Genomic DNA, 21,308 nt, shown 5'->3' on the forward strand with positions numbered 1-21,308 from the left:
CGCGCTCGGCCGTTTCGTTCTAAACCTCTTCGAACACGGAGCGGTTTGATGAGTCTCTTCTAATGTTTTGGTACAGAAACATAAGACTAAATGTTTATGAGTCTCAGCAGCGCGAAATTATGACGAATGTCGAGTTGGGCTGGCGTAAAAGTCGCATGAATTCCGATCTGGCTGTTCAGACTGAGTCGCGTTGCCGCAGATCGGATACGTGTCGGATTTCAGTACCACATCTGAAAGCGTCTCAAATCGGAATTGAGAATGTCAGATTCAATGCGTTTTTTGCTGTTCACACTGCCACACAGACACGCATCAGTGTCACATTTGAGGAAAAAGATCGGATTTGGGCCACTTTTACCTGCTGTGTAAACGTAGCCTAAGTCAGGATTGCGCAATCGCCACCAGCCCAGTTAACGACCGCGTTCTGTGGTTCAGAATTTGCGCGGATTGACTGAAAATTATCGCTACAGCTACACAAAAATATGTAGGCGCTACAGCTGTTAGATACATGTTATACAACTATAGCGGCTACAGCTACCAGCTACAAATATTTGTAGCTAACTACAAAAAGTAGCGCGCTACTTAGCTACTCCCCCATCCCTGCAAGAGCATTTGTGAGGACAGGCGCTGATGTTGGACGAGAAGGCCTGGCTTGCAAGTGATGTTTCAAATCCACACCAAACTCATCAAACCATGTCTTTATGGACCTCGCTTTGTGCACAGGGGCAGAGTCATGCTAGAACAGGAAAGAGTCTTCCCCAAACTGTTGCCACAATGTTGGAAGCATGTAATTGTCTAAAATATATATGTATGCTGTCGCATTAACTTTGCTCTTTACTGGAATTCAGGAGGATAGAGACTGATAGTCAAGTCAAGTCAAGTCAAATTTATTTGTATAGCGCTTTTTACAACTGATGTTGTCACAAAGCAGCTTCACAGAAATCCATTAAGGACAAAGTTTTAACATGAAATGTAAATCTTCCAGGTGAGCAAGTCAGTGGCGACAGTGGCAAGGAAAAACTCCCTCAGAGCTGGGGAAGAAACCTTGGGAGGAACCAAGGCTCACAAGGGGGGACCCATCCTCCTCTGGTCAAACTACCTACAAAATTATTATAGTAGTAGTAATAATTAGGAGTCCACTTCAGTGTAGGGTGGGCAGCTAGTCCAAGGCAGGTGGCGGTAGCTGGGCAAGTGGTGGTGACTGGGGCGTGGGCAATTGGTCTGAAGCGGGTAGAAGGAGACAATCATCCATCAGTGTACGGCCGGACAGGTGGGCAGTCGTTTTCTCGGAAGAAAGGTAGGGAGATGGAGTTAGTTTAGTTCTGTATGGGTGTATGTATAATAATATGTAAATCATTTCCAGAGTGTGGCTAATGACTCCAGCAGATCTGACTATAACAGCTTAACTAAAAGGAGAGAACCAAAAGGACACACAGATACGCCCTGAAACAATTTGGCATCCCTCTGCTCCTCCGTCCACAAACCTGAGTGATCGCGTGCGAGCGGCGGGACGACAGCACCAGTCTCAGTTTACTATAATTCCCTGCGTCCATGGCCCTGGATCTGCTGCCTTTATCTAAGGGGAAACATTAACTACCAAAAGCTAAACTAAACAAGTGAGTTTTCAGCCTAGATTTGAAGATTGCGACTGAGTCTGAGTCCCAAACATTTTCTGGAAGATCATTCCAGAGTTTGGGGGCTTTATAAGAAAAGGCTCTTCCCCCAGATGAAACCTTCTGAATTCTGGGAACTATTAAAAAGCCAGCACTGAGTAATCGTGGTGGCTCGTAATGGGAAATAAGGTCTTGTAGGTACTCAGGAGCCCATGTGGGGCTTTATACGTCAATAAAAGAATTTTGTAATCAATACGGAATTTAACAGGCAGCCAATGAAGTGATGATAGAACTGGACTGATATGATCAAATTTTCTAGTTTTAGTGAGGACCCTGGCTGCAGCATTTTGAACTAGTTGAAGTTTACTCAAATTCCTGCTGGTGCATCCTGATAGTAGTGCGTTACAATAGTCTAGCCTTGAGGTAATAAAGGCATGTACTAATGTTTCTGCATCATGCAGCGATAAGGCATTTCTTATTCTGGCAAAATTGCGAAGATGTAAAAAAGCTGTCCTAGTGATACTGCCTATGTGTTGATCGAATGATAAATCTGGATCAAATATGACACCAAGATTTTTTGCTGCTGAACCAGGTATAACTGGGAAGTCAGCGAGATTTAAAGTTAAATCTGATAATTTATTTCTTGATAGTGAAGCATGATCTGTCACTCCAGTGATGGCATACTTTACACCACTCCAGCGGACACCTGGCATTGCGCACGGTTCTTATGCTGCTCTTCCTTCCAGAGGCAGTTTGGAACTCTGTATTGAGTGACGCAACGGAGAATAGGTGATTATTATATGTATATGCACTATGTGCTTCAGCACTCTGTGGCCCTGCTCTTTGAGTTTGAGTGGTCTACCGCTTCATGGCTGAGTTGTTGTCCCTCCTAGATGCTTTCATTTCACAATAATGGCAATTACAGTTGACCAGGGCAGATATTTCCTATGACAGTGCCACATTTAAAGTCACAAGGCTCTTCAGTACGACCCATTCTACTGCCTGAGTTTGAATATGGAAATTGCATGGCTATGTGCTTGATTTTATACACCTGTTATCACTGGGTGTGGCTGAAACACCTGAACTCACTAAACAGGAGAAGCGCCCACGTTATTTTGCCTATATAGTGTAGCTTTTGGACTGGAATAGAGTGCACATCAGTGACACTGCTTGTTATTAAACTGAATGTGTCTTTGTTGCTGAAAAGTGAAAAAAAAAATGTTGCAAATTAATGAGTAGGAACTACTTTTTGTCCTCTCCCTCTGCTTCTCATACACACAGGCAAAGACAGCCACATGTGCTCTACAGTGGCACATCATACAGAATTATTTTACTCCACTAAACAGTCAGTTTATGTGTCAGTTTATTTAATACCAATGCAAACGCTTTCAACTATAATTTTCAATATTTACTGGTTTTCACTGAAGAATTTAAAGGTGGGCGATTCAAGAAAATTCAAGATATTTTCATGATTTTTAGTATGTCATATTCATTTTTACTTTAACTATTTTTACTCAACATTTCACATACTGTGTTGTACTAAATCCAGCTGAACAGCACTATTTTTTTCTTTATAATGAAACAGGCAGTATCACGTGTTCCTTGTAAATATGACCAGATAAGACAGACACCGTTGTAGCGCAGCAGGGAAAAACATCTACAAAAAGATTCCCAAGGCTACAACCAGCAAGCCAAGTTGCTGCAAGTGCTTTAACATAAAATTGAATATTATATAACTGACCCAGGTTAGCGAGTTGCTAGCTTGAGATGTGGTGTGAGAAGTTTTGCTAATGATGAATGACTACCACAAGACTCTCACATTGTGGTCAGAGATGTTTCAGATGGTTTCATAAGATCTTTTGACTCTTTATCCTGTGTCGTCACACCACAGGAGAGAATGTTATCTGGGTCCAAGTGAGTTCAGTCGTAATCTCCACTGCAAGTGAGAAATATGTCAGTTAGGTGAAAAAAATCAATGAAAAAGTCACTATAACGATGCATACATAGTCCCATACATAACTACTGACTGCGCCTCCTCAAATTCAAGTATTTGCATTATGTACAATGAAATTCATCCTCCTATATATTCCTCACAGTTTAACATGGTTACAATTCACAAAAAAATCAGCACAGCAACCGATTTAGATGAATAGTACAAAGTGCAGATTGCACAAGTAGAACAAATACATATTAGTATTTGAGAAAATCTGAGTGGAATTACATGGTCTAATATGTGGGTGAAAAGGCAATCTGATGCTTTTATACCTTGTAATAAGGAGAAAACTGCCCATATAGAGGTATAAAAATACTTAATACCTTTCCTGATACAGTGCTCATTAGAAATATTTTTGAAAAAGTGGCAAATTTATGCTGATAAAATACATCTAGCTCAGAAACGACTCCCTATATGGCCTTGGGATTGAATATTGATATGATTTGAAACAGGTTATGCCAGCAGGTGATAATGATTCATCCAGGAAAAGCCTAGTCCTTTAGGAGCAAAGATGGGCTGAGGATCACCAGTTTGCCAACAAATATGTGAAATAAATATGTGGGAAAAACATTGTTTAAAAACAATGTTTCTAAAAGAATTCAGATATTTCGCCATCTATGGTGCATAACATATTTAAAAATTCAAGAAATCTGGAGGAATTTCAGTGCGTAAAGGGCACAAGCCTAAACTGAATAACTGCTCTCCAATACCTCAGATGGCACTACATCAAGAACTGTCATTATATAAGCGATACAACCACGCTGGCTCGGGATTACTTTGGCAAACCTTTGTCAAGCACGTTGATACGTAGGTACATCCACAAATGCCATTAAAACTGTATTGTACCAAAAAGGAAGGCTCATGTTAACCATGTCCAGAAGTGCTGTGGACTTCTTTGGGCTTGGAGATATTTCAGGTCTCTTTTGGAAGAGATGGAAGCCACATGTTCTAGACCGAACACAATGAAAGGAGCACCCACATTGTTCCAAGTCCAAAAGCCAGGGTCTGTCATGGTACGGGGCTGTGTCAGTGCCCTAAGCAAAGGTCACTTACGCTTCTGTGATGGCACGGTTAATGCCAAAAAGTACATTGAGATTTTGGAGCTACACATGCTGCCTTGAAGAAGACGTCTTTTCCAGGGGTGCCCATGCATATTTCAACAAGACAATGCAAGACCACATTCTGCACACAGTAGAAAGGCATGGCTGTGAAAAAAGAGGGTGTGTGTGCCGGACTGGTCTGCCTGCAGTCCTGACCTGTCCCCAACAGTGAATGTATGGCTCATTTTAAAACACAAAATGCAACAGTGAAGACCCCACACTGTTGTACACCTTAAAACTTATTTGCAGGAAGACTGGGACAAAATTTCAACTGGAACAGTTTAATTTTAATTTAACATACCATCCCAACTTTGTATGATTTGGGGTTGTATGAAAATGTTTTCTCTAATATATGGCAAAAATAGCAGTTAGTGTACAGTAGATCTATATAGTGTTTATTGGCATTACTATAGAGTACAATAGATCTATATTCACTGACTACAGACTACTGACCATTCAACCATTTTATTAGGTCCACTTTCCATATAGGTTCACATTGTATATCTTCAGTTACTGATTGTAGTCCATCTGTTCTCTGATAAATTTGTTAGCCCCACTTTACCCTGTTCATCAACTGTCAGGATCCCGCCAATGAGCAGGTTTGGGCATTGCTTGGGGGGTGAATACAATACATCTGCATGGTGTTTATTAGTGTTAATACAGAGTACGATACATCTGTATGGTGTTTTAGTGTTGTTAGATAGCCCAGTAGGTATATATATAATACATTTACAATACATTTGTATAGTGTTAGTGTTATTGGAGAGTACAGTAGATCATTAGTGTTTATTAGTGTTATTAGATAGCACAGTACATCTATGGTGTTTATTAGTGTTATTAGATAGCACAGTACATCTGTGGTGTTTATAAGTGTTATTTGATAGCACTGTAGATCATTAATGTTTATTAGTGTTATTAGATAGCACAGTACATCTATGGTGTTTATAAATGTTATTTGATAGTACAGTACATCTATGGTGTTTATACGTGTTATTAGATAGCACAGTACATCTGTGGTGTTCATTAGTGTTATTAGATAGCACAGTACATCTATGCTGTTTATTAGTGTTATTAGATAGCACAGTACATCTGTGGTGTTTATAAATGTTATTTGATAGTACAGTACATCTATGGTGTTTATACGTGTTATTAGATAGCACAGTACATCTGTGGTGTTCATTAGTGTTATTAGATAGCACAGTACATCTGTGGTGTTCATTAGTGTTATTAGATAGCACAGTACATCTATGGTGTTTATAAGTGTTATTAGATAGCACTGTAGATCATTAATGTTTATTAGTGTTATTAGATAGCACAGTACATCTATGGTGTTTATTAGTGTTATTAGATAGTACAGTATATCTATGGTGTTAATTAGTGTTATTAGCACAGTACATCTATGATGTTTCTAGGTGTTTTTCGATAGCACAGTACATCTATGGTGTTTATAAGTGTTATTCAATAGCACAGTAGATATTTGGTGTTTATTAGTGTTATTATAGAATATAGTAAATCTATGGAGTTTATTAGTGTTAATAGATAGCACAGTAGATATTTGGTGTTTATTAGTGTTATTATAGAATATAGTAAATCTGTAGAGTTTATTAGTGTTAATAGATAGCACAGTAGATATTTGGTGTTTATTAGTGTTATTATAGAATATAGTAAATCTGTAGAGTTTATTAGTGTTAATAGATAGCACAGTAGATATTTGGTGTTTATTAGTGTTATTATAGAATATAGTAAATCTATGGAGTTTATTAGTGTTAATAGATAGCACAGTAGATATTTGGTGTTTATTAGTGTCACTATAGTATATAGTGAATCTAGCTATAAAGTTTATTATTACAGAGTACAGTAAATCTCTCCTTTCTCTTTCCTAAAGTCAATCACTAATTTTAAACCTTTTGTTTCGCTGCCCTGAAGTAGTATAACTATCACGCACCATGTCACTGCCTCACCCTCAGCTCTACGTCTTTTTGAATTCAGTAGGAAATTGTCCTTCAGTTCCCGGTACATTCAAATTTTTTTGCTGAGCTGCATTTATGAACGGGAGAATGGTACATTCCTTCAACGGTTATTGGCACAGGGAACTATTCGTCAGTAAACCACAATCGATTTGTGTCATCGCTGCCTGGCCAATGTTAAAATTGAAAAAAGTAATCCCCCGCTTTATATCTGTAAAAGGTGCCTCCCCTCTCTATCAGGCTCAAGCCCGGGTTTATAGCTGGTCCCTTTGGTTTTGGTACAGCCTTTTCCACACTCGCGGCTTCTCTTTTTTTCCACGCCGGTCAAGATGGCGGCGGTATCGCCGAGATGGAGCAGCCGCTCGGCATGAGCAGTTTTTATAGAAATTAGCCGCAATATCTCATTTAAATCTGAGTAAACAAGACTGTGTACATTTTTTTTAATTACTCATGAGCTTCCCGTAACTTTCGACCTTTCGGATTTCGTCGAGTATTGGGATATTTTCTGTCAAAATGTTCAAATTCTAGACAGTTTACTGTCTCGTCCACTGCACTAGCAAGCTAACGCCGCCGAGAGTAGAATGGGAGAGAAGCTGGAGCTGAAGCTGAAGTCGCCGGCCGGAGCCGAAGCTGCGGGATACCCGTGGCCGCTGCCAGTATACGTAAGTTTTGAAAGCGTAATCGACCGTCTTCAGTTCTGACTCACATTTATGTCAGTGTTGTTCAGCAAGCGAAAGCGGTTTGAGCTAGACAGCCAAGATTAGCGCGTTAGCCGGGTTGCTAGCTAACATTAACGTTACCCTACCTCCAGCTGGGGTTTGGTTTAGTCACTGAAGGCTCGCTAGGGTTTTTCTTAGACGGTTCGCTGAGGTAAAGTGTTTGAAACACGTTAAGGTTCTCAACAATCAATGGCAAACGAAATATGTGTAAGCTGTGTTCTCCAAAATGTGCTTATAAGGACATTTGGAGTCCAAAAGTAACAGTTTCATTTATAAAATTAGCAACAAGAGTCATTCTTTAGACAATTGACGTTATTTATCTATGGATGTGGGTAGCCTCGGATGTATGTCTAATTTTGTCTTGATAAAAACAGCCACGGCTCACCCCCTCTAATGTTATTGCAGTGTAGTGTAGTAGCGAACTGACCTAGTTGGCCATCACAACTACTGTGTGGAGCAGCTAACGCTAGCTGGCATTAACGGTCGCTACTATCAAGCCTGACATGGCGGCTTTTCTAACAGAAACGATAACGTTTGGTACTTTTTGTTGGCTGTTAGCATGTCTTGGAAACGAGTGTTGGCTTGTTTATGAACGTTTAACTCCTTCTGAACGAGCTTGGGTTCATATGCGGTGAGTGCTAACGTAGCTAGCTTATTATTCCGCTCAGTGCGAGCTGTGACTGTACGACAACATTGCAGACGGATCTAGCTGGGGATAGCAAAACGAGCTAAGCTGAGCAGTTGCTTTGTCAACGGTCTAATATAGATTAGGTATGCAAGGTTAGAAAACAGCCAGCCTATATTTGTCTGGCGTTGTTTCAAATTGTCCGTGATTTTTTTTCCCAGGTTTTACATTTAGCTTCGTGAACAAAAGGCAGACGACCCGGGTCAGCTGGTGCAGTCGGGCATAGTATTGCCCCTGTGAGGTCGACATTGTGTGTGGATTTCGTTATCAGTCTGACAGCTAGAGGTTTTTGTTGTTGTCCTTGTTTTTGATGGACCTCTTCACGCTTGCTTTCTATGTAACTCACTCTTTGTTATCTTAGTTGAACGATCATCGTGGGACCAATTTCAGGTCCGTAAACGCAATAAACATCAGATGTTTTGTGTGTAGCCATCGAGTCTGGGCATGCAGCAGCACTACATGTTAGTCTCAAGATCACGACAGATTTTCTTTTGCAGTTGTTGAAAGTTTGTGCGTAAGAAAATGGTAGACAAATGAGTTAATAGTCCGTCTGGTCTAGAGAGGAACTTTATGGTTAGAGAACTGTGCCATCATGTGAGGCATGACTTGTGGAAACGACCTACCTTAGGTCGCTTCTTACAAGAAGGCAACGAAAAGCCACAGCTTGTGTACTGTACTCACAATGCTTGAGTTCCATAGTATGAGTAGCACCAGTGACATTGTGTACAGTTGGGTTGTTGGCTGTGGGCAGGACAGCATTCCACAGATTTTTTCGCCTTAATCATTCCCTGCTCTCTTTGCAGTGGTATAAAAGCTCAACCATCAGAGAGAACAGGAAAACAATATTCAGATTTGTGTGATTGCATTGTCGTAAGTCCAAAGTATGTTTTGACCAAAGCATGAGCATTTGGGCTGTTTTTTTACTTTTAGGCTGTTACACTTTTCCTCCCATTCCTCATTTTTTCCCCAGCCACAAAGCTTTCTCATGTTCATACTGTTGTTGAATGTTCGTCCTGTTAACATGACCATCGAGTGCCACTCAACATCTGAGCTGCAGACGGAAATGGAGGCAGAACGCAGCATGTGGTTTCCACAGAGACTACAGGGTTTCAGTTGTGTTCCCCCACTCTTTGACAGCAAACGTAATGACTTCCATCAAAGGGGTTCTACTTAGAAAACGTGAATGCGGCTTTCTCTGAATTCAAATTTTTTTCTTCTGAAAACTATTTGAACTCCATTCTCACCTGCATCACAGAAAAACGCCCCCAAGGAACACCATTATATAATTTGTCACTTACACACTTTGCTAGCTCAGTATGAAAGATGACCTCATCTACAGGCCTACGGAGTCTCAATTCACCTCAAATGACTCTGCTCCATGAATTTGGTTGATAAGCACTGCCGCACCCATTGTGAGACATGTTTCAGCCCTCTGTGAAGGCTGATGTTGGATGAATAGAGTTGTACAGATGTGCTCAAGTTGTTAAGCCTTATGATCCTTTGTTTTGGAATGGCTGATTTTCTGTAAAAGAAGGTTTGCATGTCAACATTTAAGCCTTTTGCATTTTTATCACTAAATCTTGAAAAGACCGTAGAACTCTCTTCATTCCCTCTTTCCCCACATGTATTCCAGCAGGACTGGGAGGGGTGAACTTAGTCGATAAGATCAAAATACTTTGATCCTTGCCTCGTTTTTCTTGTTACTCAGTAACTCTTGTAGCTCTTGCTCATAGAATTCTACACAGCACCAAATGATCTGCTTATTTGTGGAAGACTAGATAGAATTTAGTAATCATGTGACTCATTTTTATTTTCTCCCGGGCTGGATGAATTGTTCCTCTGTGTTACTGTTAGCAGAGCAACTCAACCAGCAGCTGCCCGTCTGTCATTATACCTCACCATCTCATGTTGTGACACAAACAAAAGCGTCTTACTCATCTCTACCAGGGAACTGTTGCTGTACACTAGCACCTTTCACCTCTGGGTTGGGGCGTAGTAGCAGTCATTATGCTGTGGTAACTGTATCAAAAGTACAGCCGGATAACAGTGTGATACTGTGTGACAGAGGGAGGAAGAACATCTGGAGGCTAAAAATCACCCATAAGTGCTTCCATGTGATGGAACACCTTGTTTGTGCTGCTTCTGCAGGAGTTGCTTGACTAGTATTTTCAAACAAACGTTTTAAGCAGACACTCTGGTTTGAAGTGACCTCACATAGTTTGATGGCTCTCTCTAAGTAACTTGTGTGGAGGGGTGGTCAATGTATTGGTATGTCATTGCTGTCAAAATTTGTGTTTTTCTGAGTAAATTATGGGTATCATCAATACTTTTACAACAGTGGACAACAGCATGTATTATAAAAAGGTTTAGACCAATTATAAAGAGCCTATAAATAGGCATGTAACAATATACTTGGCCCATGATTCAGTACTGGGTTAACGATTCAATATTCACACTATTTCGAGCAAAAAAAGGTTAATAGGTGTTGTTTGTTTGCAACTCTGGTGCTCAAGCAAAGCAGTTGCATTCGATGCCTAATTAATAGAATGTCCATTCTCCACAAAGCACATATTCACACTTTTACATTGCAGTATTGCAGTGTCACAATACATTGTTGTGTCCCTGCCTGTAAACAGTAAAAAAGGTGTTTCTTTTCCAGTTTTCTGTTTTGTCTCTTCCGACTTGTTCACAAACCCTGTGAAATATCATAATGTAAAATTTTTGCCATATCACCCACTCCTAGTGGTGTGTTCTCAAAAAGAACAGCAAATTTCCCCCAGCGCTGAAGAACATCGGAAGTTACATGAGGTCATCTGCTCGACATAGTGATAAATAATCATCGAGGCATGTGTAGTAAGAGAGGTGTGTTTTCCCCCCACACCTTCCCATGAGTCATACTGTGGAAGCAGAAGGTGATCACGTAAGAGTGTGCGTGAGTGAGTCATGGACTTGCTCCACTGCTCACGACGGTGGGCTGTGACGAGAGCTGTCCGTGACGATTTCTCTTGCTCTCTCGCATTCAGAGTCTCATAACGTGCCTCAGCCAGTGTTATTTTTAGCCCCTGCGCTGGTGTTGCCGTGCCGTGTGTGCGAGCCCACAGGAACACCGCCCCCTCCTCTTGCGCACACACTCCCCCTCCTACGCGCTCTGCTCGTGAGTGTACCCGCTGTCCTCTGGCTCTGCCTAACTTTACCATTCATCACAGGTTGCCTTATTTCACAGTGAACCTTTTTGTATTTCATTTGTGCTGAGTCTTAAGCACTCGTCCTTCATCGCACAGAGGTGGAGCAGGGATCATAATTGCGGAGGAGGAAGAGTGTACATAGGGCGGGGTGTATTCAGAGCGGGAAAGCGGCTCCGTGCCGAATGAGGTGGAGTCTGGAGAGGCTTTTGGGCCCAGCAGCGGCACACTCAGGCAGACACGAGTCCTCTCAAGCCCCTGCTGACTGAAAGTGGGTCACTGGGTCAGCCAGTGGCAGGACTGCTGTGGCTTGGATGCAGCCATGCAGGTCCGCATGCCCTGCTGTGGCAGTGCCATTTTTAGATGGTAGTAATAATAACAGTAATAATAATAGTATTTTAAGCACCTTTCAAGTCAGTATTTAAAATGTATCTGAACTTTAGACACCATATGTAAATCATTAATAATATGAAATAAAAAGTACAAACATTAATGATGCATAATAATATTGGAATCATAATGTTTAAAGTGTATGTCTGCATATATATTTATATTGATCGATATTTCGAACCGATATTTGACAACATATTTATTGTTATCTGTAAGAGTAGACTTTTTAGGTGACCCAGGGCTACTGTGCTAAAAAAAAAAAAATTATTTTATTAATTTTACCTCATTTGGAACTAGACCTGAAAGATTAATTATTTTATATCAAAATCACAGTTTGCAATTTTAAAATCGCAAGAGCTGCAGTTTGTATTATAGCCTGCATTCTAAACAACGTTGAAAGTTTTACATGGGGAAGTTTAACCTAATAACACAGGTCTTGTAAACTCAGAGGCAGTGAAATGCCCATGTGGGATGTACCTAACAGCACAACCACAACTGGCAGACTGGAGCATTGCTTTCAGCATTCAAAGCTTAAGCCAAAAAAAGTGGATATTCTGGTCTTCTTGGCCAGAAAAGCAGGCATGGACTTTAATTTACAGAAAATAATCAGCACACTCACAGTATTGTTGAGAAAAATCACAGTTAGATATTTTCCCCAGATGGTTGAGCCCTATTTGTATCCCTCCTTGAATAAACATTACATTTCTTCACAGTGCTAATTCAGATAGATTTAGTCCTGACTTCTACGTTTTATAAACGTTTATTTACCAGCACTGGCAGATATGTCCATGGAAAAATATTTGCTATCGGCATCAGCCCACAATGCATCCGTAGTAGAGATAATAAAAATAATAATGAAGTCATGAGCCAGAAGACAGTAGAGACTGATTATCATTAAAACATTATTCTATGTAAATTGTAATGTCATAAATCAGGCTACAGTAGTACTATGAAGCTGAAATGTACTGGCTGAAGAGCCATGCTTTGCTTGAGAAGCATTTTCATTGTTGCATTAATGGAATAATATGTTGGATGAAAACAAATTGCAAAAGGCAGGAAAAGACAAACTTGTTGGAAATGTTTTAACATTTGTGGTACAACATTTTGAAAGCTGGTTTTCTTGAAACCAACACTCGTGAGTGTCAAATGGTTGATAAAAGCTGTTTCGCTAATTACGGGCAGCATGCATTTATTTATTTATTTATTTATTTAGCTAGCAAGAACTTCAACCTTAAAGCTATGGATTCATCTTGCACACACATCATATATAAATGTAGCAGTTTTGCCCAAAACAATTGTGAAAACTTTGCTTTGTTTACTCATGCTAGTTATGCTCTTTGACCTTACTGTGTTGTCTGTCTTTGCTGTTGACTTTTGTGTCAGTTTCAGTTGCCACTTATTTACCACTTCTCTGTTTTTTTTCTCTCTTTATAGGACAAACATCATGATGCTGCACATGAAATCATTGAAACCATTCGGTAAGTCTCACTCTGACTCTGCAGTGATAGGTGACTGAGATGGGGGTTGTCAACGTTAAACTTGTTTAAACGTGGCTCTTTTTTTGATGTAGATGGGTGTGTGAGGAGATACCAGACCTTAAACTGGCCATGGAGAACTACGTGCTCATCGACTATGACACCAAGAGGTATTTTCTTATCCCTAGGGAGTGTAGATGATTATAATCACTGGTTAGAGCTTGAGTGTCGTTTAGGTGTTGCTGATGGAGTATGACAATTTAACAGTCAGTAGCTTTCCAAAAATATAAGAGAGAACATTAATCCACTGTTTTCTTCAAAGACCGTTTCTTCAGTGACTTTGGGCTTAGTCTAGGGCTGGGAAACTGACCTGTGATTTTAAAGACATGCACATATGAAAATTAATACCTAAGTTCTGTTGCAGTTTTGAGAGTATGCAGAGACTATGTGACAAGTACAACAGAGCCATTGACAGCATTCACCAGCTGGTGAGTTGACTCATGCTAAGAATGATTACATTACTTTCAGTTATACAGATGGCAAATAAAGATGGTAACAGTCTAATGACTCAGCTGCTTGTAGATAACCTGACTGATCAAGCTTTCTATATTTTTGATTACAGTGGAAAGGGACCACTCAGCCCATGAAGCTGAATAAGAGGCCTTCCAATGGCCTGCTACGCCACATCCTGCAGCAGGTCTACAACCACTCCGTCACTGATCCAGAGAAACTCAACAACTACGAGCCCTTTTCCCCAGAGGTGTACGGAGAGACCTCCTTTGACTTGGTGGCTCAGATCATAGATGAAATCGAGATGATGGAGGATGATACCTTTGTGGACCTGGGCAGTGGTCAGTGTCCTTGCTTTAACAAAAGTAGTCTGAGTAACCGGTCAGGGTGGTAATTGACAAGTACTCTTTCATTTTACTGTAGTGTTATAATTCAGTACCCCGTGACTTCCTATTTACCTGTTTAATTTGGTTAACAACAGAATAATCTATAACAGACTTATGATGTCCTCGCCTTTACTGGCTCTGCTGCTGTGGCTGCCGCCCATACGGCTGCCATTACAGGAAGATCGTCTGGTGGGACGCACTGGAAGGCATTATTGCAACAATATATAACCTTCTGTAGTGGTGCGCACGATGTGGAATTGGCATGATAAGACAGCATAAGGATTAAAACTGGCAGCGTACTTTAAAGAAAAAATAAAATGAAATCGACTTCCACCAAACACGCTGTTGTATGTCTCAGCATTGCTAGAGCTCTGTACATTGACACAGGCCTCTTTTTCACTGAAAGGCCACACGGTTCCAAGCATGGCGGGTAACCCAGTGGTATGACAACATGGATATGGTTTGATACAGAACGCTTAAAAATCAGGCTCAGTGTGGTTATATCGACACTGTTATCTAACTGTGTTCAGGGCCACAGAACCGTTTGGCGGGACGACGTAACAACATAGATGTTTGCTGATTTGTTGTACGTTTATGTCAGTATTGTGCCACATGTATTATTTTAAAACCGAAAACAAATAGCTTCAGTTCGCTCCCACGGATACCAAATAAGTCAGAGCAGTGTGTGATTTTAAGTCCACCGTTCAGCGAATATCAGACCTTAAATCTGGCAACAATTTCTATGTTAAACAGCGCTGCTAACCAGGAGAGAGTAGTTGGTTAATATTAGCTTAGCTAGCATGCTGCCAGCCCTGCTCACCACAGAACAGGTTTGATACTGACAAACAAAAGCTTTACTGACACAAGTTCAGATGATAATGACTAAAATTTGAGGAAGCGAAAGTGAGCGGTTGGTGTTGGAGGGACAATAACCCGATATTAAACCTGCTCTGAGGTGTTTGGATCTGTAGCCTTCTAGCTAAGCTAATGCTAACCGACGCCTCGCTCCTATCTAGCTTAGCTAGTGAGACGTGATTAACCCAATACAGGCTCAGTTTGCCTAAATGGTGCTCTGCTATCACAAGTGTAGTTGACTGATTGGTGTTGAAGTGACAAAGTCGAAATCAAACTTGTTCTATAGTGTTTTAGACAATAACAAGCCTGTGTCTGGTCTGTTCAGTATGTTCCATGTCATACATGTGTGCACTCACCGAGACAAATGCCTTGTATGTTTAACATACTTGGCAAAATAAAGTGATTCCGATTCGGATTTTAAGCTGTAACCTGCTGGGTTAAGCCCAGTAAACGCTTCCAACCACAGTACATGCCGAGCAGTTGGTGTCGGAGTGACAGCTGGAATCAAACGTGTGTGTTTGTGTGTGTGTAGGTATTAGGCTATTAGCAGTCAGCCACTCTTTTTGGGTAGTTTTCTTCAGTATTTCCTGGTTCTGATTTAGCAGCACAGCAGATGGGGGGAAAAAAAAACTAACCAGTCTCACAAATCCACACCAGCACGGAATTGCAGAGAACAATTTGGCTCTACAGTGGAAATGAAGCTTACATGAACCTATCACAATTACAGAATTCCATAAAGCATAGAAATGTATAAATATTTATACAAGAATAGTTCGCTTGGTTCATGCTTATACCTTTGCAAACGTTGTTTAGTATGTGACATAAACTGATAAGGTGCTGCCCTTTAGCTGTGAACAAACTGTGTTCAGTTCTGTGAAGTGTTGCTCTTGTATGTCTGAGAAAACGTGATAAAACTAGCTATATTACAGACATTGAATCGCACTAGTCTGTTCCCTTCATCTTTATATCACGTAAGTACAGTGAGTAATAAAACTGGTATTGTGTGTTTGTTTTTTTTTTTTTCTCCCTTCTGTTTGTATGTACTGGTATGTATGTTGTTAATGTAGCAACTCTTGCCAGCGAAACAATGATTGTTATTTCACCCAGTTTAAACAGACGTGGTGTCATTTACTCATTCACACTTTGAGTGTGCATATGTGTCAGTGTGAAGGCATCATCTCTGTCCATATGGTTGTAGGCTGGGCGTGTGGGTGTGAATGTGCTCTTAGTGAGGGCTCTGTTTAGCTTTTTCTTCCATTTGCATGTTTCATACTTTGATTACAGGTTACTGACTGTTGTCTTTTCTTGAATTGCAGGTGTTGGTCAAGTAGTCCTGCAGGTTGCTGCAGCCACTAACTGTAAGCATTACTATGGTGTTGAGAAGGCTGAAATTCCAGCTACGTATGCAGAGGTACAACACTGTTTATTTCTGTACACATTTAAATGTACCTGATGTGCAAAATCATCTTGATGTAAACTACGTGCAACAGTATACTGACACCCCTTCCAATTAGTTTTGCTTTAAAGTGCATCCATTACTGACACATGCGTTTAGCTGCGCATACACAGCTTGTATAGTCTCCATAGAAAGCTTTACCAATAGAATAGGACACTGTGGAGCAGCTGCTCATGAGCACAAGGCCACAATGCTCAATGCTAAGTGTCAGCTAGAGGGGTACAAAGCCTTGCAGCAGTACCTTGCTAGGTGTAGTGAAGTCAAGATGTAGAGGGCGTATTCTCAGTAAAAGCACACATGAATACATACAGAACTGATTGTATAGATTGAGTATGTAAGTGTATTTGAATATGTAATAAAATACATTAATTGTATTTTTTTTTTTTTTATTTATTTATTTTTGCTTTGGCTGCAGGCAATGGACCGAGAATTCAAGAGGTGGATGAAGTGGTATGGGAAAAAACATGGGGAGTATACGGTAAGTTATAGGAAGGGTCAGCTGCTTTTATGTGCACCTATTATTAGTGGTAATAACCTAACATACTGGCAAGTTTTTTTTTTTTTGTCCCCCCCCCCAACATGCTGAGCTGATGCAGTAGCATGTGGTAAAACAGATTTGCAGACATTTGGAATCCACCACAAGTCATTTGCCCCTGAATCCAACCCAAATGCTTATTAGATTCGGTGGAGGAAAGGGCAGGTTGTCTGAGGCTTAGATGATGATGATGATGATGATGATGATAATGATGTTGTAATTGAGCATATCTGTAAAAAACATAGGCTACATTCAGATTGCAGGTAAAAGTGGCCCCAAATCCGTTTGGTCGTTCACATTACCTTTCGATGTGACCTATATCTGACGTCAGACTGACCAGATTGTGCTGCTGGATTGACCCACATGCACAAAAGAGCAAAGAACCAACCCAGCATGTCGTCGTCTACCTTTCCTTAAGGATAATGGGTTCCTTTCTCGTGATGAAGTGAGCTGTATGAGCTGCTGCTTTACCCTACAAGGACAAATGGCAGAAACTAAAATGACCACATTGAACAAATTTTACAGTGTCAAAAGTGAATTTTCTGTGCTCGTTTTAATTGTGAAATCTGATCAAGCAGAAAAAGGAAGCAGAGTTTTTTTTTGGTGTTTTTTGTTTTTTTTTTCTTTCCTTTCCTCGTCATAAAAAAAGAAGTGACGCAAGTGGTGGTATGTGTCATAATGGTGATATACAGGATAAAGATGCCTGATCTGTGTGTGGACTCCTTTGACTCACACTTTGACTTTTTCCTCCCAAAATGTCTTTGCAGTAAATGTGATTTTACATAGTTGTTAGTTTAATTGTTGTCGTAAGAAGGTGCAATGCTTATTTGTTTACATTGCCAGCGCTTGTCTTGTGTGTCCTCCAAAACAAAAGATGTGAAGTTTAACCCATAACTTCCCTTGTTATGAAGATGAGTTGCGTTGATGGAAAAGTCTATTTAGACAGAGGTCACATTGCATTGGATTTCAGTATTGTGTATGAAAGAAGCCGAAAAAAAAAATTGTTCACGTGATGAAATGAAATCAAAATTGAACATTGAAAAAATGAAAATTACTTCATTCATTTTGTTATATTGTTGTTATGATTTTGTTATCACTATCACTAAATCATACAATATACACGATTTATTTATTTATATATATATATAATATAGATATAGATTTAGGGACTGTTCTAATTTATTTAGGCTACTCACATTGGCTCCTGCGCACAGCACGGTAAATGTCCCACACAGTGCAGACCTCTGCTATTCTATTTACTGTTAATAGTTAAATTGTGGTTCATTCGGAATTTTTAGATGTTTCGAAGTCCTGGTGAAAATGTGCTCAGTTAGAATCCTCCATTAGAGCTTGGTGCTTGTGGCCTGGAGGGCTCATTCGGTAGAGTATGAATTAAATCTAAACGCAGTATGACTGCATGTAAACATGCAGTCAGTGGCATCACGGGGCACTTTGTTGTGTTCATTGATTTTGATTTATTGTTCCATAGCTGGAGAGAGGAGATTTCCTTTCTGAAGACTGGAAGGAAAGGATAGCCAACACAAGGTACAGCTTATGTTAGTTTATCGTTGATCAGATGTTTATTCATATATTAAACTTATTGCATGGTTTGTAAGCATAATTTCATCATCGCCAGTTTTGTGCAGATACGTTAAAATACTTGCAGGGAACTCATAAAGATTACCTGCTTTAATTTCTTTTGAATTCATTAATGTCATTCCTATGTAGAAAAAGATTAATTTACAGCTGTGTAATAAAATATGTAATAGAATGTGATTGGTAGTAATTGTATATGTTCTCTTGCAGTGTTATTTTTGTGAATAACTTTGCCTTTGGTCCAGAAGTAGATCACCAGCTGAAGGAAAGATTTGCCAACATGAAGGAAGGTTTGTACATGTGATCTTCATATAGTTTTTTATAACATTTAAATAAAGCATAGTAGCAAACACTTAGCTAGCTATCTAAGTGCTTAGTAGTCCCAGTAAAGCAACGATTAAACTGGTAAAAGTTAATAAAATAGTGTTTCAGATTTTTTGGCTTGTTTGTTTTAGTTTTGTTAGTTTTAAGTACAACAGACAACAGTTGACTTGATGTCTATCTGCTCTCTTTTAGGTGGAAAAATTGTATCCTCAAAACCTTTTGCACCTCTCAATTTTAGAATAAATAGTCGAAACTTGAGTGGTAAGTTTTAGGTTTGCGGGCATCTTGATTCATTATAGCTTCATTTTTACTTGGCTTCATTGTAACTGCTGTTTGTCGTTCTGTTGTACAGATATTGCCACGATAATGCGTGTTGTTGAACTGTCTCCACTGAGAGGCTCAGTGTCGTGGACGGGGAAGCCAGTTTCCTACTATCTCCATACAATAGACCGTACCATAGTGAGTGCTTTTTTGTGTACACCCAAAAAAGTGTGTAATGCTGTTACACCTTTGCTGCAAACAGTAATCTGCTGCCAATGAGTAAAACAAACTGTTATGTTTAATATTTATATGATAGGTCAGCATTATTTAAGCAATAAATGCATGCCTGTTACTTTCTAAGCAATTGCTTTTCTTTTTTCACAGCTTGAAAACTATTTTTCTAGTCTCAAAAATCCTAAACTCAGGGTAAGTGCAAAGTCTGTTATGCAGTCTTGTTAAATGCTAATCAATGTTAAATCATTGCAGACCATTCGAGATAATTGTGTTGAATCATTGCAAAGCAGTTGTTCTTTAAAAATAGAGAAAGTATTAGGCCACACTTATCAGTTTTATTAATGATAAATTTGCAATCTCCTTTTTCCCCTCCTTGTTATGGCTGCAGGAGGAGCAGGAGGCAGCAAGACGACGTCAGCAGAAGGACACCAAGGAGAATAAGAGCAACACCACCACTCCGACCAAGCCGAAGGAGCACAGGGTAATTCTGCACATCTTGGCTCATTTCAGTCTTCAAAAGAATTGCACTATTGTGACTGTACCAGCAAAGGCCGACTTTGAGTTTTTGAATGGCATATCTGAATGAATGCCTCAGCCCACAGCCCAAAAGGGCTGAACGTGTGCTATTTTTAGCTTTGGAACACACTGTATTGCTTGCTCAAAAAATACATGCCCAAAAGGAAAATGCCTCCCACTCTCTTCCTTCAATCAGGACTCCGGTGGTGAGGAAGAGAGCTCAGTTCCGCTGGTACCTGTGAAGCCGTCTCCTAAACCCCGTCGTGCCAAGCTACTGGCCAAGGGCCGCAAGCTGGGCAACAAGAAACGTGGGCGGCCTAAGAAGGCATCGGCAGCGGCGGCAGCGGCTGCTGAGCGCAAGACCAAGAAAAGCCAGAGCGCTTTGGAACTGCTACATGCCAAGACACTCTCAGCAGCCCCTCCTCAGGGTGAGTGTGGACCAGTCACATCATCTGCCTTAGCCTGGCTGTACCCAGTCTTTGCCCTATCCTAACTGTATGCTGGAGACTAATTTTAATCGTATTTTGAGCTTGCAGAATTTAGTATTTACTGCTAAAGTTGAGTAAATTAAAAAAATCCAACATGCATACTGAGGCCTGATCCACACACATCCGTATATTTAAAAAACGTAGTTCTCCCTCCGTTTTCCAAAAAATTGTCCACAGCATTGTTTTTGAAAATCTCTACATGAGAAAAACGCTCAAAATCACTCACGACATGCCATTATTATCTATCAAAGAGGAAGATAATATCCAACAAGATTTGATGTCATGCACCTCAAGAAGAACACACAAAGCTAAAGCGGAGATTTAACAATTTGACAGCTGTGTTGCAGACACTATAGATGTTGACTTGCAGGCCTGCAGCCTTCCATAATTCGGAATCTCAGAAATTCAGAGTCCGGTTTTCGCTTGCAAATAAGTTTTAAAAAGCGGAAGCAAACCTACTGCTTGCCATGGGGTTGTTTACGTTGCCATGGCTATGACACCATCTATGAAATGTCTACACAGTCTTGATGAGGCAGGCAACGTTTTTCTGGCCTTTCACCCCAGTTAAATCATGGAGTTAGGATTTATTTTGAATCTGACTTTAGTTAGATTTTATAAAGTCTTTTAAGAAATACTGAGGTGTTTAAATATCAGCATTCTAGGTGATACTGCAGTTACAAGAACTAAGCACAGTATGTTCTGACGCCTCCAAATTAGGGTTTAATGAAAAAGTGAAGACAATTTCAGTTATGTTGTCAACGCCCAAATGACTCGTAAATTGCTGAGTGCACAGAAACAACCCAGTAGTCGGTCATATTTCGTACATAGTTTTGCATGCTCTGTAAATAAAAACTGCTACAGACATGCGCAAGATAATGGAATGATGTCATCCTTTTCAAAAGATGTGTTTTGCTGGTCCACACAAAAACAATAAACAATATCCACCATGGAGAGCATTTTCAAAAGCCATCATTTTCATTTTGCGAAAACGGCGTTCACATGTGGCTGGGAAGCCAAAATGCAAAT

General features: G+C 40.1%; 1 protein-coding gene across 6 annotated transcripts in view; it reads left to right on the forward strand.

Annotated features, from left to right (window-relative positions):
• Positions 1–6,882: 6,882 nt before the first annotated feature.
• dot1l (DOT1-like histone H3K79 methyltransferase) overlaps positions 6,883–21,308 on the forward strand; it is a 29,836-nt gene continuing 15,410 nt past the window's right edge. For 2 of the 6 annotated variants that reach the window (XM_036586186.1, XM_036586188.1), the window contains exons 1-14: positions 6,883–7,332; positions 13,081–13,124; positions 13,217–13,291; positions 13,546–13,609; positions 13,744–13,972; positions 16,189–16,283; positions 16,744–16,806; positions 18,353–18,408; positions 18,670–18,749; positions 18,976–19,044; positions 19,136–19,242; positions 19,429–19,470; positions 19,667–19,759; positions 19,991–20,222. In XM_036586186.1, coding sequence (XP_036442079.1) covers positions 7,252–7,332; positions 13,081–13,124; positions 13,217–13,291; positions 13,546–13,609; positions 13,744–13,972; positions 16,189–16,283; positions 16,744–16,806; positions 18,353–18,408; positions 18,670–18,749; positions 18,976–19,044; positions 19,136–19,242; positions 19,429–19,470; positions 19,667–19,759; positions 19,991–20,222 — 1,330 coding nt within the window. In that variant the 5' untranslated portion in view covers positions 6,883–7,251. Of the gene's footprint in view, positions 7,333–7,396; positions 8,021–11,410; positions 11,585–13,080; positions 13,125–13,216; positions 13,292–13,545; positions 13,610–13,743; positions 13,973–16,188; positions 16,284–16,743; positions 16,807–18,352; positions 18,409–18,669; positions 18,750–18,975; positions 19,045–19,135; positions 19,243–19,428; positions 19,471–19,666; positions 19,760–19,990; positions 20,223–21,308 lie in introns of those variants that run through there. The other 4 variants (XM_036586190.1, XM_036586189.1, XM_036586192.1 and 1 more) reach the window with 4 other exon arrangements.

Source organism: Colossoma macropomum, unplaced genomic scaffold, assembly GCF_904425465.1.
Source record: "Colossoma macropomum unplaced genomic scaffold, Colossoma_macropomum, whole genome shotgun sequence".
Classification (NCBI taxonomy): Eukaryota; Metazoa; Chordata; class Actinopteri; order Characiformes; family Serrasalmidae; genus Colossoma; species Colossoma macropomum.